At 40.6% G+C, this 14314-nt stretch overlaps 1 protein-coding gene across 2 annotated transcripts in view; it reads left to right on the top strand.

The window, feature by feature from the left end:
* Positions 1-14056, top strand: part of HPRT1 (hypoxanthine phosphoribosyltransferase 1) — a 38926-nt gene extending 24870 nt beyond the window's left edge. Inside the window, exons 4-9 of one of the 2 annotated variants that reach the window (XM_021684341.1) lie at positions 2955-3020; positions 6298-6315; positions 8295-8377; positions 12501-12547; positions 12756-12832; positions 13350-14056. In XM_021684341.1, coding sequence (XP_021540016.1) covers positions 2955-3020; positions 6298-6315; positions 8295-8377; positions 12501-12547; positions 12756-12832; positions 13350-13397 — 339 coding nt within the window. In that variant the 3' untranslated portion in view covers positions 13398-14056. Of the gene's footprint in view, positions 1-2954; positions 3021-6297; positions 6316-8294; positions 8378-12500; positions 12548-12755; positions 12833-12865; positions 12918-13349 lie in introns of those variants that run through there. The other variant, XM_044911998.1, reaches the window with a different exon arrangement.
* Positions 14057-14314: the final 258 nt, after the last annotated feature.

Genomic DNA, 14314 nt, shown 5'->3' with positions numbered 1-14314 from the left:
CCAGAGAGCTTCTTTGGGAATTTTATGTCATTGACAATGACGCTCTGAGTTAAGGACAGATTGGGCCCTCTGGCTGGGAAGAATGAGGAGATGGGATGGTAGAGAAGAGGGAAGAACATGGGGGCCAGGAACTCTCCCCTCTCCTGGGCCAGCCCCATCATCTCGTTCAAGATGAGGCATACAAGGTCACTCAGTAACGTAACAAAGCAGGACTACAGTGGGAAGCTTGTTCCACCAGGAGAGGAGGGAGAGGGGCGAGAGGGAGGGAGGGAAATCCCTCTGGTGGGGTAACTGATCCAGCGATGCCATTTCTGTGCAACTGGGGCACTTATACCTGTATTCTAGCAAAGTGGACTGTAGCAGTTTTCTCCAGTGAATCTTCTTTATTAGCCTCCACTGGAAAGGCGGCTGTTCACATGGGGAAAAGAAAAAAGAAAAAAAAAAAAGTCTCGGAAGAGGGACACCTGAGTGGCTCAGTGGGTGAAGCATCTGCCTTCGGCTCAGGTCCTGATCCCGGGGTCCTGGGATCGAGTCCCACATCCGGGCTCCCTGCTCAGCGGGAGGCCTGCTTCTCCCTCTCCCACTCCCCCTGCTTGTGTTCCCTCTTTCGCTGTCTCTCTGTCAAGTAAATAAAATCTTAAAAAAAAGCCTCAGAAGAGATTTAAGCTAACAACCTTGGAGGCAAACAGGAGTATGGAGATTTGGATGCTAGTGAAGCAACAGTGACTTGCATGCTTGGAGCTCTCTTTTTTCTTACCCTATCATCATAGTCTTTGGTTCACAGGGGTTTTTTCCATGACTCCATACTTTTTAGTTCTTTCCTATGTTTAAAAAAAAAAGGTCATTTGGAATTGGACTGTAGTACCAAACTTCTACAGATGATGTCACTATGTACTTTGATACACAGTGTAAATAATTTACTGTGACTGACTCCTGGAAAGCTTCAGGTTTTGTACGGGGTTTTTTTTTTTTTGGCTATTGATCACTTTCCTGTGTTTGAAACTCTGGGTTTTAAGTTAGTTAGAATAAAGGGTGTATGTAATTTCCTTAAGATGAGAAGTAATATGCTAGATTTTTTTCATATCAGAAGTCCTACTTAGATCTGTTTAGTTTGCAACACTGAATAGTTTTGGCCCAGTTGTGTTTTTCAAAAATGACACTCCATAAAAAATGGACATGTATATAGAAGCATCTGATGAGAATGGAAGTATATAAAAGTAAAAAGCTTTGTTATTCCCCATTCTCACCACTCAGAGGTAATTGATGTTATAAATTTGTTTAAACTGTTGAACAGAAGTGATTTCGTAGACAACACATTGCTCTACTAGTTGGTGTTTTTAATTCCCATCGGTCATGTCAGTGTGTATAGATTTTCAGATTCTTTTTAATAGCTGCGTGGCATTACCTTGTGCAGATGCACTTAATTTAAATAGGTCCTTGTTAATAGACTCGTTGGTTGTCTCCCATTTTTCTTTTTTTATAAATAGTTGATACAGTGAACCTCCTTGTATGTACCTTTGCATATTTGTGAGTGTTTTTATAGCATTGATTCCTGGAAGTGGGATTGCCGGGTCGAGCGGCACACATACTTAAATTTTAATAGGTATTGCTGTACCGTTTTCAAAAGAGGTTGTACCAGTTTATTCTCTCACCAAGAGTGGTTTCCCCTCACTTTTGTCAACATATATCATCAGGCTTAAGTTTTGCCAGTGTGAATGGAGGAATGGTAGAATCACATGGTTTTAGTGTTTGTTTCTCAGATTGATACCATTTTATATGTTCTGGCCTTCTCTTCTGTGAATTGCCTATTTGTGTTCATTCTTCATTTTCCTTTTGGCTTCTTAGTTTTGGAACTCAACATATAATAGGAATATTTGTTAACAGATCTTTTCTTTCCGTTTGGGTTCATGATATCCCTAGGTTTTTATCCTCTCTAAGAATGTGAAAATATTTCTTCTACATTTTCTTCCAGTCTGCTTATGGCTTTATTTTTTACATTTAGATTTTAATCCATCTGGAATTTATTTTTGTGTATGCTGTGAGGTAGGGATCACACTTTATTTTTTTCCCCCAAAATGGATAACTGCTTCACTGAATAATTCACCTTTTCCTTGCTGACTTGAAATATCATCTTTGTCGTATACTAAATCCTCATATGTTCCTGGGCTCTGTTCTGTTCCTTGGTCTCTTTGTCTGTTATTGTGCTGACACAACATTGTTGTAATTGTCGTAGCATTGGTATGGTTTGCTCTCTGGTAGGGCAAGTCTCAGCTCTTTTGTTCACCTGCTCTTTGGCTCCAGTTCAGTCAAATTATGATCACTATCACCACCAACTACGGTGGGTATGGAGGATTTCCCTTTGAAACTCCTGTAAGGGTTTCTACTGGATTCTGTGATAGCAGAAAACTGGGAGCCTCCTAAGAGGAAGGCCTTAAAAGACTGCTAATCAGACCTGCTTTTCCAGACTGTGCTGAAGATGACATGTGCCTGGGCTAGACTTTTGAAGGCAGTATTTTTGGGGTTGAGTGTGATACAGACCAGAACCTACAGCTTGCTTGATTCATGGCAATGGTCCAGGGCCAGAACTGGACATATGTCGTGCTAATAACTTCATGGTTCAGAAATTACTGTGACTGAAGATGGGTGGTTTCTAGGATACTGTCCACTCGAAGATGTGTGTGCCCTACTTGTACGACTCTGAGGAGCATCAAATCAGTAATGGCCAGTTAGAACTTGTAAATTTTCACTAATCTCTACTTGAAAGTTACCTAGTCGTTCATTTCTTGAAACATAATTCTTGTAATTTGTATCGTTTAGAATATCATAATGCGATGACGTTAGATAGCTAACTTCTTAAATCTTCTAGTTCCCATTTGATAATTTGAAATGTAGGCGTGTACACAAAAGGATATACATATATACTTACATCTTTTTTTGTTTTGTTTTTTAACTAGAATGACCAGTCAACAGGGGACATCAAAGTAATTGGTGGAGATGATCTCTCAACTTTGACTGGAAAGGTATGTGTCTTGAAGGGGAAGAAAAGAGTTCTCTTGACTTCATGCCAGGAGTCAGTCAGTAACACTGTGCTTTATCACTACGAGGCAGTTTACACAGTTATTTATGCACTTACACAAGGGCTGTTTAACCCCTGGAAGCAATCTCAGTTAGCTTGCTTTTCCTAGGTCATATAGCAGAGAGGCAGCAGAATCCAACGTTAAACTTCAAGTCTGTATTACAAAGTACTCTTGTCTTCCTCTGTGTGATCTAATTTGGAATTCTTCAAAAGTATATATATATTTTGGGGGGAAAAGACAGTCTTTTTAAAAATAGACTCACACAGCAAAACATATAGTGTAGTATCATGTAGTGGATGTGAAAGTGTGGGTTCTAGAGATGGGCAGCTTTTTTTTCCTTAAGTAAACTCTACACCCAACGTGGGCTCAAACTCACGACCCCAAGATCAAGAGTTGCATGCTCTACCAACTGAGCCAGCCAGGTGCCCCAAGATGGGCAGCTTTGCTTGAAAGCCTGGCTCAGTACTTTGTCTGTGTGACCTTGGGCAGATTATGTAACCTCTCAGTCTCCTCTTTGTGAGGTAGGGACTAAATAATGGCAGTCCCCTCACAGAGTTCAGAGCATTAAGTGAGATAATGCATGTAGACCTCTTACAACAGTTTTTCTGGTAGTGGGAATACTCAGTTAGTTCAAACATACTACTATCTTAAGAAATCTCAGAAGGAGTTTTCTAAATACATCAAGATTGTTCCAGTATAGACAATTGGCAGAAATAATAGAGATATTAAGGTATTTGAATATTATTCTTGTGATACATTGAAATGATTTTCGAGTAACCAATGAGAAATGATAGATTGCTATATTTTTTTCAGCTGCTAGTTATTTATTTATAAACACTGCCAGATATAAAGGCAGAATCTCATAAAAGTTTCACGACAATCCTGTGAGGTAGATCCTGTTACCCCTGTTTTACAGATCAGGAAACTAAGACTCAGTAGATTTGAAGGACTTGTCCAAAGTCACGCTGCCAGTAAGTGGTAGAGCTTGAATTTAAATGCAGGTCTTTCTGGCCTCAAAGCTCTCTTCTTCCTCTGGCTTTTAAATGTTTATAGCTTCCTTGACTGAGTGTCTAGTAGGAGACTTAAGCATACAACACTTGTGTCACATCCTCTTAATTCCATATCAGGGTCCTGCCAAACTAATCTTGTCCTCTTCAACATCTTTTGAAAACTTCAAAAGAGAAATTATAATCTGTTGACTCTTTCCCCTTCCTGCCCATCATATATACCACTGCCAGACCTAGTCTTCCCTTTCAGCGTGTTTTGCCCATATTTAGAAGTCATTTGAAGCCCTTACTCCTATAGTCAGTTTTTAGTGCTGGAAGGGACCTAGCCTTCAAAGCCTCCTGGGATTCCATTTACCTTGCCTTTCCCACCTAATGGCTCTGTCCTACTACATGACTTTGTGATCTTAAACGTCTCTTTCTAAAATAATTTTCTTTTCATGATAGTCACAGTAGAGCACATTAATTGTGGAAAAAAATCAAGACATCTAAGTTGGGTGAAGTTATTTCTTGGTGGTGAGATTGTGGGTTATTTAGACTTTCTATTTCAGTTTTTTGGGGACACGTGTGTGTAGATACATATGTATATAAATGTTTTTCCCCCTTCCCCCCCCCCCCCCAGTTAGTGGTTGAGAATATGGGCTTTGTACCCTGAAAACACCTCATTACCACTTGGCTAGTTTTATGACTTTAGGCAAATCATTTGACCTCTGAAGCCTCATTGTTTCCATTTATGAAGTAAGAATGCAGTTTTAAAAATAAAGAATGAGAATTTCTACCATTATTAAGAGCTGTAGCTATTTGACATCAGCTCTTAATAATGGTAGAAATTCTCATTCTTTATTTTTAAAACAGTATTGAGATCATACTCTAGATACTATGATTTTGTATTGGATAAATATTTAATCTCTCTGGATTGTGGTTGATTTGTACAAACTATCTCATTACTAGAAGTCTATGATTATGACATAATCAAGATCGTGCAGCTACTTAGTACTAGAGTCAAGACTAGGATCCAGTTTCTCTGTCTCATGATTCAGTGCTGTTTCCAGACTGTAACTCCATCCCATGGTGTACATTGCTGCAGCAGGGAGCCACAGTTAGGATGGGAGAATGTTATCCTTCCGATGTGCTAGCTAGGGTAGAGAAAATGTTGAGAAAGAATCACATGGTAGGCGGTGAAACGATTATTGGTCCGTTGATTATATTTTACTAAAGATTGAGATGGCAGTATCTTGAAAAGAGACAAAGTAGTTGTCATGGGAGGAAAGGGGTAAATGATAATACAGACTATGGTAGTGATATTATGTATATTACAAAATACATGCAAAATTTATAGCTCAAACAGGGTGAGGTTTAAAAAAAAGGTCTAATACTTCTTTCTTGCACAACCCTGTGGATCTTGTGTGCCCTACCTTGGTAACCACTGACTTAGAGGAATATATAGAACCTTAAAATGGTCATGCAATAGGTATGTGACCAAGAAGTGAGAACTACAAATCGCAATATAGCATGAATCTTCCCCGTGACAGTGATTATAACCAGTATGTGAAATGCTAGCTCATTCCTGTAACTAGCATAAGAACAGGTAGGACTCTTCTCTACCTCAGATGTAATTGTTAGATGCTTTCTCCTGCAAGGGCTCTCTTCCAGCTATAAAATTCTGAGAGGTAGAAATTGGGGTGAGGGTTTCTGGTGGAAGGAAGCGTTGGTACCTTTCTTTAGTTGAGTCCAAGAATGTGAACACATCCAGAAAAAACAGATCAGTTTCAGCCTAATGAGAAAATGGGTTTTGAATTGGATCCTGTATGGTAAATTAAAGGCATGATTTTGGAGTTCTGGTACAAATTATAGTTCTTGAATGTAGACTTGGAAGATACATACTAGTTCACATCCCTTATTTTACACATGGTAAACTGAGGCCCAGAGAAACTTCATGATTTGCCCAAGATGAGACCTCTGTTTAAAGTAATGAGAATTTTTTTTAGATGAACATATAGGTCAAATTTTATTTTAAAAAATTCCATTACAGTGAAAATTTCACATTAAAGAGTTCCAAATCCCAGCAGATGGCCCATTGTTTAAATCAGGGTTTGAGATAGGAAAGTATCTTAAAAACAAGAATTTGGATAATGAGTTTGTGATGATGTGATTTGAGTTATAATTGGAAACACTATCTGATTTACTGTACTGATTTTCATTTCTTTTTCTTCTAGAATGTCTTGATTGTTGAGGTAAGTTCTACATACTTTCAATATAGTGTTTATGGTTTTCTGACTTAGTATGCACAGTCCTAAAGGTAATCCAGGGAAAGAAATTCCTCGTCATCAATTTTAACGGTGGCCTTGTGTTATAAGGGAGTGAGATTGGTTTTTTCTAAGAAATACTTAGTAATTTGTTTTTATTGGATAATGGGAAAATGATATATTTCTTACCCCTCTCTTTTGGGCTTAAAAGTTTCTCCTTTCTTTTAAAGTTGATATACATCATTCCCATGCGTCTTTTTTTATACTTCTCTTCCATGTATGTATCCACATGGAAAACGTATTTTGTGATTTAAAAATGTATGTAGTGCCAAACTGTACATGTTCTCTCTTATATCTTGTTATTTTCACTCATAATAAGTTCTGAGGTTATTCGTGTTGAGACCTACGGTTAGTTGGCTTAAAATGCAAAATTGGCAGTTTACGAATCCACCAGTTTATTGCCCCATGAGTAGGGCAAGTCTCGTAGTTCTCGTGCTATAACGGGACTGCTAAGAGCAACCCTTTGCGGTACTCGGCGTGCACTTGTGTGGGTCCCTTCTAGATGCTGGATTGTAGGGTTGGTACATTTTCAGTTTTATTGTTATTGCCAAATGACTTAACAGAGTGGTTGTATGCTTTATACTCTCAGCAGTAGAATGAGTTTTCATTCTTTTATGTGAAATGTTTAAGACTTAAGAGCACCAGTAACCCCCAATTCATTTTTGTTGTTATCAATAGAAACCAGCTTACGGATCAAAAGCTAAACAGACAACACTGTTTTCAGAGGATTCGTGTACATGAATATCCCTGGGAACTGGTTGCTTGGGGTTTTTTGTTTGTTTTGTTTTGTTTTAATTAGGCTTCACGCCCAGCGTGAGCCCATTGCAGGACTCGAACTCTTGACCCTGAGATCAAGAGTTGGACGCTTAACCGAATGAGCCACCCAGGCACCCCTGGTTGCTTGTTTTTAAATGTACATTCATTAATTCCACTTCAGATTGACTTTGTCTGGGGTAATGGCACCTAACAAATGACCACAGATTTAGCAGCTGAAAACAACACATGTTCAGTGTCTCAGTTTTCATGGGTCAGGAGCCTGAGTACAGGTTAGCTGGGTCCTCTGCTCAGAGTCCCATCGGGCTGAAGCAAGGCTGGGGCTCCTATCCCACCCAGGGCTCGTGGTCCTCTCCCAAGTTCATTTAGGTTGTTGGCAGAATTTAGTTCTTGGTGGTTGCAGGACTGAGGGCCCCGTTTTCTTGCTGGCTGCTGGCCAAGAGTCACTCACAGCTCCTACAGGCCCACCTCATGTCCTTAACACGTGGCCTTCACGTGGCAGCTGACTTCTTCAAAACCAGCCGGAGATCTTCTCTCCAGTGTGCTACAACCACCTCATAGGACATAACTAGTTACAGGAGAGACCGTCCCAGCATTTTCCCAGGTCGTGCTCATGCTGGGGCTGGGGGGGGTTATTCTGGGTGTGTGCACTAGGGGACGGGAGTCTTGGGGCCATCTGAATTCTAGCCACCACAGCCCGGAACTCTGCATTTTTCACAAGTCTCCAGCCCTGATGTTTCTGATGACTCACGGACCCCACTTTGTGAAGCATCGCTTTATACCGTCCATAAGAGTATTTTCACTGAAGAACATTAGGGTTATGGCTTAAGAAGCATTTTCCCAATTAGAGATGGGTTTGTTTTGAATAATGTCCTGCTTTTGACTAAACCGCGAAGATTCACTTTCATATAACGTCATTTTATATAGTAAAACCTTATTAGTTTGGATACTTTCAAGATGGCGTACAGCAGTGTTTCTCAGAGTGTAGTCTATTAACCACCTGCATCTGAGAGTTGGCTACACTGAAAAAGAAAAATAGCATTCTTCTATTTTCACGTGGGGTTTTGGTATTTCGTGTTTATATGACTCGGTTTTATTTGCTGTTTAAATGTCTTGTCTTTTTTTTTTTAAAGGATATAATTGACACTGGCAAAACAATGCAAACCTTGCTTTCCTTGGTCAAGGAGCATAATCCAAAGATGGTCAAGGTCGCAAGGTACGTATATAACATTTTGACAGGCTATTTTCTTCATTTGAAACAGGATTAAGTAATTAATTGCTTCTTTGTAAGGGTAAATGTTCTCAACTTGTTTTATCTTCAGAAAGTAATGTGACCTCAAATAAGACTCGGTAAATATGCTTTGTAAATAATTTTGTCATGTGTTAAGGAAGCCCTTCATTGTGGTCCTCTTTTTGCTTAATATTAATAACATTTGGTTTTTTAGCATGCTAATAATGATACCAACTTGTCCTGGGGAGCATGGTAGAAGATTTGGGACTTTCTTGAAGACTTGAGACCAGGGATCCCACATTGGGTTTAGGAGGTAGTAGGAAGGGGGTGGGATCTGAGGGTCCGGAGCTCCTGGAATTGAGTGATGTGGTGACGACGTATGCCGGCCTCATCTCCAGGCCCTGCCTGTGCTGTTTGGATTTTGTTTTATTAGTTCTACCTTTGTTTCTAGTTTAATTATATTTAATTATAATTAGAGCTTAATCCCTAACAACTCCTAGGAAGCACTGTTACTCCCACTTTACAGTTAGGGATACCAAGGCATAGGGAACTGTCCAGAGGCACAGTGCCTAGCACCCTATTGGGGTGAGATTTGAACCCAGGCAACCCAGCTCACAGTTCATGCTTTATTTACCACCTTAAGTTTTCGGTAGGGTAACACCCGGGGTGGTTTTTTTGGGGTGGTTTTTGTTTTTGTTTTGGGGGGGGTTGCAATTTCTTCTTTTATTTTTAAATCTTTGACCGCTCTATAATTTTGGTGTAGGGGTCAAATAGTAATTTAATTTTTTTCCTAAATGATTAACTGGTTTTGATAAACCTCTTTTAAAGGATCCAAGTATCCCATATCGAGCATCTTTGAATCAGAGTGAGCCTTCTAATGAATCATCTGTCAGCAGTTTGTCCTTTGGGGCTTCTCTGATAGCTGGTGCCCATGTGGGTCAATCCCTTTCGGTGGGTTTGGGACAGCTGTGACAAGAGGGTCTCTACCTGTGATGCATTCTGGGGCACTAAGTAGCTTCCCGTAAGCCAGTCCACGCACTTGCCTATTTCTCTACTGTGGTGTAGGATAGTCTGTAGCCTCGGGATAGTCTTTTGTCCCTCTTTCCTGGAATATGCTGTGGAATTGAGGTAGACTGCCTCACGACAGAGGGGGATTTTGTGTTGCTGGGGGTGTGGAGTGCTCAAAGAGTACTTATTAGGTCATTCATTTCTTAGTGATGGAGTTGGCCTAAGTCAGTGTTTCTTAACCTTTTTTTCTTAATCCCTCCCTCACCATTAGATTTTAATATCACAGGTATATCATATATCCCTTTACGAGGTATATATATCTGTGCTTGGAGTAAGCCTGGCAGCTCATTCTTTTTATTCAATGCAGGTTTAAGAAGGATGAGATAAGCATTTTAACTTAAGAAGTTCAATTAAAAATGTAAAGACACTTAACTGATAGGAATGTCAAATGGAATGGCTGCCTGGGCAAACAGCTTGTCGGTTTTGTGAGAAACTGAGCATGTGGCAGCCGTACGACTCAAGCACTTGCCTTTATCCCGGAGAAATGGAAACTTGGGTCCTATAGATACTCATTCACGAAAGCTCATGGCAACTTCATTTGTCATAGCCCCAAACAGGAAACACCCAGAATGCCCCCCCAGCGGGTGAATGGCTAGACAAACGGCAGGGCCCCGTCCATGGAACCCTGCGCTGTGGATCCGCATGACAACCTAGATGAGCCTCAAATGTCGAGGGGCACCTGGGGGCGCTTAGTCGGTTAAGTGTCCTACTCTTGATCTCAGCTCAGGTCTTGATCTCAGGGTCATGAGTTCAAGCCCCATGTTGGGCTCCATGCTGGGTGTGGAGCCTACTTTAAAAAAAAAAAGCCAATGTCGAAAGGTTACCTACTACATGATTCCATTTATGCAGCCTTCTTAAAGTGACAAAATGATAGAAATGGAGAGCAGATTAGTGGTTGCCAGGGGTGAGGGAGGTGATGGCAGTGTGTGACTATAAATAAAGAGGTAGCAGGAGAGAGCCTTGTGTGATGGAAAGGTCTGTATCTCGAGTGTGGTGGTGGTTACGTGAATCCGCACGTGTGATAGGATTGCATAGAAGTACACACGCGCACACGCATGTATGTGTGTAAGACTGGTGCAATCTGGATAAGGTCAGATCCCCAAAGTCCACTTGGTTGTGGTCACCTACTCGTTATGTGAGCTGTTAGTATTGGAGGAAGCTGGGCAGGGGGCACACGGGACCTCCCTGTGCATTTTTGTGACTTCCTGGTAATCTAATTATTTCAAAATGAAAAATTTGAATAAGCTGTTAACATTGGACTTTATAACTATATCTGCTTAGTAACTTTTGATATAGGCATAGCTCAGTTTATTGTGCTTTTGCTTTGTTGCACTTTGCAGATACCATGGGTTTTTGTTTTTTTTTTTTTTACCGATCGAAGGCTTGTGGCAACCCAGCATCAAGCAAGTCTGTAGGCGCCAGTTTTTCAACAGCATTTGCTCACTTCATGTCCCTGTCACTTTTTTTTTAAAGATTATTTATTTATTTATTTGAGAGAGAGTGTGCAAGCACGAGCGGTGGGGAGGAGCAGACTTCCCGCTGAGCAGGGAGCCCGATGTGGGGCTTGATCCCAGTACCCCGAGATCATGACCCTAGCCGAAAGCAGACGCCCAATGACTGAGCCACCCAGGCGCCCCTCTCTGTCACATTTTGATTAATTTTTGGAATATTTCAGACTTTTTCATTATTATTATATTTGCTGTGGTGATCTCTGATCACTGATTATGACTTCGGAAAACTCAGATGATAGTTAGCATTTTTTAGCAATAAAATGTCTTTAAATTAAGATATGTACATTTTTTTAGATGTGATGCTATTACACACTTAATACACCTCAATATAATGTAAACAGTTTTTGTGCACTAGGAGACCAAAACATTCATTTGACTCCCTTTACTGTGATATTTGCTTTATTGTGGTGGTCTGAAACCATACCCACAAGATCTCTGAAGTATACTTGTATAGTTTATTTACTTATACAAATTAAAGAAAAAAAAAAAAGAAACCTATGTCTGTGTCCCATCCCCAGCAGTTCTAATGTAATCAGTCAGGGGTGTGGCCTGGGTATCTGGATTTTGTTTTGTTAAAGTTCCCAGGTGAGTCTGATGTGTAGCTAAGATTGAATATCACTTTATGTCCTTCCCAGCTTTTTTTTTAAAAAAGATTTTATTTAATTATTTGAGAGAGAGACCAGAGTGAGAGGGGGAGCACGAGTCGGGGGGGGGCGGGGTGCAGAGGGAGAAGCAGGCTCCCCATTGAGCAGTTAGCCTGATGACGATGCGGGGGCGGGGGGTCTGGGGAGGGGGGCTCGATCCCAGAACCCCAGAATCATGACCTGAGCTGAAAGCAGAGGCTTAACCGACTGAGCCACCCAGGTGCCCCTGTCCTTTCCAGCTTTTTAAATATATTTATCTAAGAAGATATAAAATCGTGAGTTTTATTGGGACTGCCCTTAACATGTAAAGGCTCTCAAAACACTGTCGATAGCTTTTCTTAATGGCTGAAAATTTTCAGCAGGTAGTACACACTTGAGTTACGAAATTAGCTTATGTTAGAGGTGGCTTATCCCAACTGCAATTTTTGCTCTCAAAAATGATTACTAGCTCCTCGAGCATGCTACTTATTTTTTAGCCTCATGGTCTTTGTAAGCCACGTATTAAGAGTCTCAGGTGATGCTCACATCTCCCGCACCCCTTTGCAGCTCTAGGATTGGATTTCCAGGGATTGTGAAACTGCTCGTTGGCACTCGCCGTCCACTCACCCTTCTGATTCGCTGCCCTTTGGTGGGTGCTGAGTGGTCAAGGTGCAGCTCTCAGAACCGTCAGTTGTGTTTCGGGTGGGGAGCAGGCAGGGGCCTTGGCTGTGGTGGGAACGCACTGCTGGCCCGCCCAGTCCCTGTGAGCTAGCTCCCCATTTCATAGTCTTTCACGTAGAAAGTATTCTAGGTGCGGGTGAGACCATGTCTCAGAGCATGAATGTTCTCTTTTGTAATGCCCTGTCATGTCTCCATATGTCACACGTTACATTTTGTAATTAACAGTTTGCTGGTGAAGAGGACTCCTCGAAGTGTTGGCTATAAACCAGACTGTAAGTGAATTACTTTATGTCAGTCATTTAACCATCTTTGACCCGAACAAGTTCTACGTGAATTGGTTGAGAGTTACTTTAGAGGGTATTTGGGTTTTGTTTTGTTTTAAGATTTTAGAGAGTATTTGTAGAGAAGGCACATTCATAAGCATTCGATTTGAAAATGATGTTTTCTTGTATCTAAATGATGACTTATGATTCTTTTTAGTTGTCGGATTTGAAATTCCAGACAAGTTTGTTGTAGGATATGCCCTTGACTATAATGAATACTTCAGGGATTTGAATGTAAGTAATGCCTCGTTTTCTCACATTTTTCAGAACCCATACAAAAATTTACAAAAGAGAAGACTTGTTTTCTCTTTCCAGCACCTCATAATTTGAACAGACTGATGGTTCCCATTAGTCACATAAAGCTGTAGTCAAGTACAGACGTCCTTAGAGCTGGAACTGGGCCAGGCTGGGGCGACACTTCTTGCTGGCTGCAACAGTTGAACAGCTTTAATGTACAATAACTGTCCCATTATTACTTCAGATGATAGATGTAGTCATAAGTAAGAAATAAATGAAGGTTTAAGTCTTTTCACTCACTCTCCTTCAAGCACCTGCTTCTGCTCTGTGGGCAAGAGGCCCGGGCGTGCGTTTCCTCACATGGGTGAGGAAGATGCAGAAGACCCCACCCCCCTCTGTCCACTAGAACCCCTACAGCACAGCACCGTTCACCCGAGCCATGCAAAATGCTCTTCTTGCCTTTCGTTGCACAGTACGCTTTTCTAATGTGAGTTTCTGGATTTTTATTTTGTAGCATGTTTGTGTCATTAGTGAAACTGGAAAAGCAAAATACAAAGCCTAAGATGAGAGTTCAAGTTGAGTTTGGAAGCATCTGGAGTCCCATTGAAATCATCAGTAGAATGTTCTAGTTCTGTGGCCGGCTGCTTAGTAGAGCTTTATTGCATGTTTCCTCTCAGAATTTTATCCATTTTGTATTTTAGAAATGCCCGTTGCTGCATTCCTCAAGTCTTTATTTGCAGTATGAGCCTATAGACTATCTGTTCTCTTGGCGTGGAGTGTTGTTTGACTTGTGAATGAAAAAAATCGCTTAAACCACACCACTATCGAATGAAAATATTGAAATTGTATCTGTAAGAAACATTTAAAGAGAAGATATATTAGTTTTTTAATTGGTATTTTAATTTTTATATATTACGGAAAGAACAGAAGTGATTGAATATTGTTAATTATATACCACTGTGTGTTTAGAAGAGTAAGGAGCCGTCAGTTTTCATATCAGTGACAGCATCTACAGTATTGTTCTGTTGGAGAAACCACATGTCTTGGAATTACTTTGCTGTTTCGGTAGTATTAACAGTTTTCTTGCGCTTGTTCCAGTGATTTCCGGTGAATCTGTGTCAGCGGTTCCTTTTAAATACAAATCAATAAATTCCAAAAAACGTTACCACATTTTGAATTCTTGGGTGTAAAACTCCTTACAATAAAGGCTGTCTCTTAAAAGAAACTATGCCTACCTCTCATTTCCCTACAAATTAACCTAGTGTCATTTTCTGTCGGTTACCTTTTCCTTGTCTGTTACGCCTTAGCAGCTATTTTAATTGTAATCTTTACCGAGCCCAGCGAATAGCGATTATCTGGTAGAATGCGTGGGTGAGGCTGGTGAAATTCTTACCGACATTTAAGTTTCAGACACACAGTATGCTTTATGACGTGTCACCGTGTTCGAGTAACGGGGCTTTCTCTTGCGATCCTGGTAGA

The sequence above is a fragment of the Neomonachus schauinslandi genome, chromosome X (genome assembly GCF_002201575.2).
Source record: "Neomonachus schauinslandi chromosome X, ASM220157v2, whole genome shotgun sequence".
In the NCBI taxonomy this organism is placed as follows: domain Eukaryota; kingdom Metazoa; phylum Chordata; class Mammalia; order Carnivora; family Phocidae; genus Neomonachus; species Neomonachus schauinslandi.
Note: the sequence above shows the minus strand (reverse complement) of the source record. Positions and strands in the feature narration are given on the sequence as shown.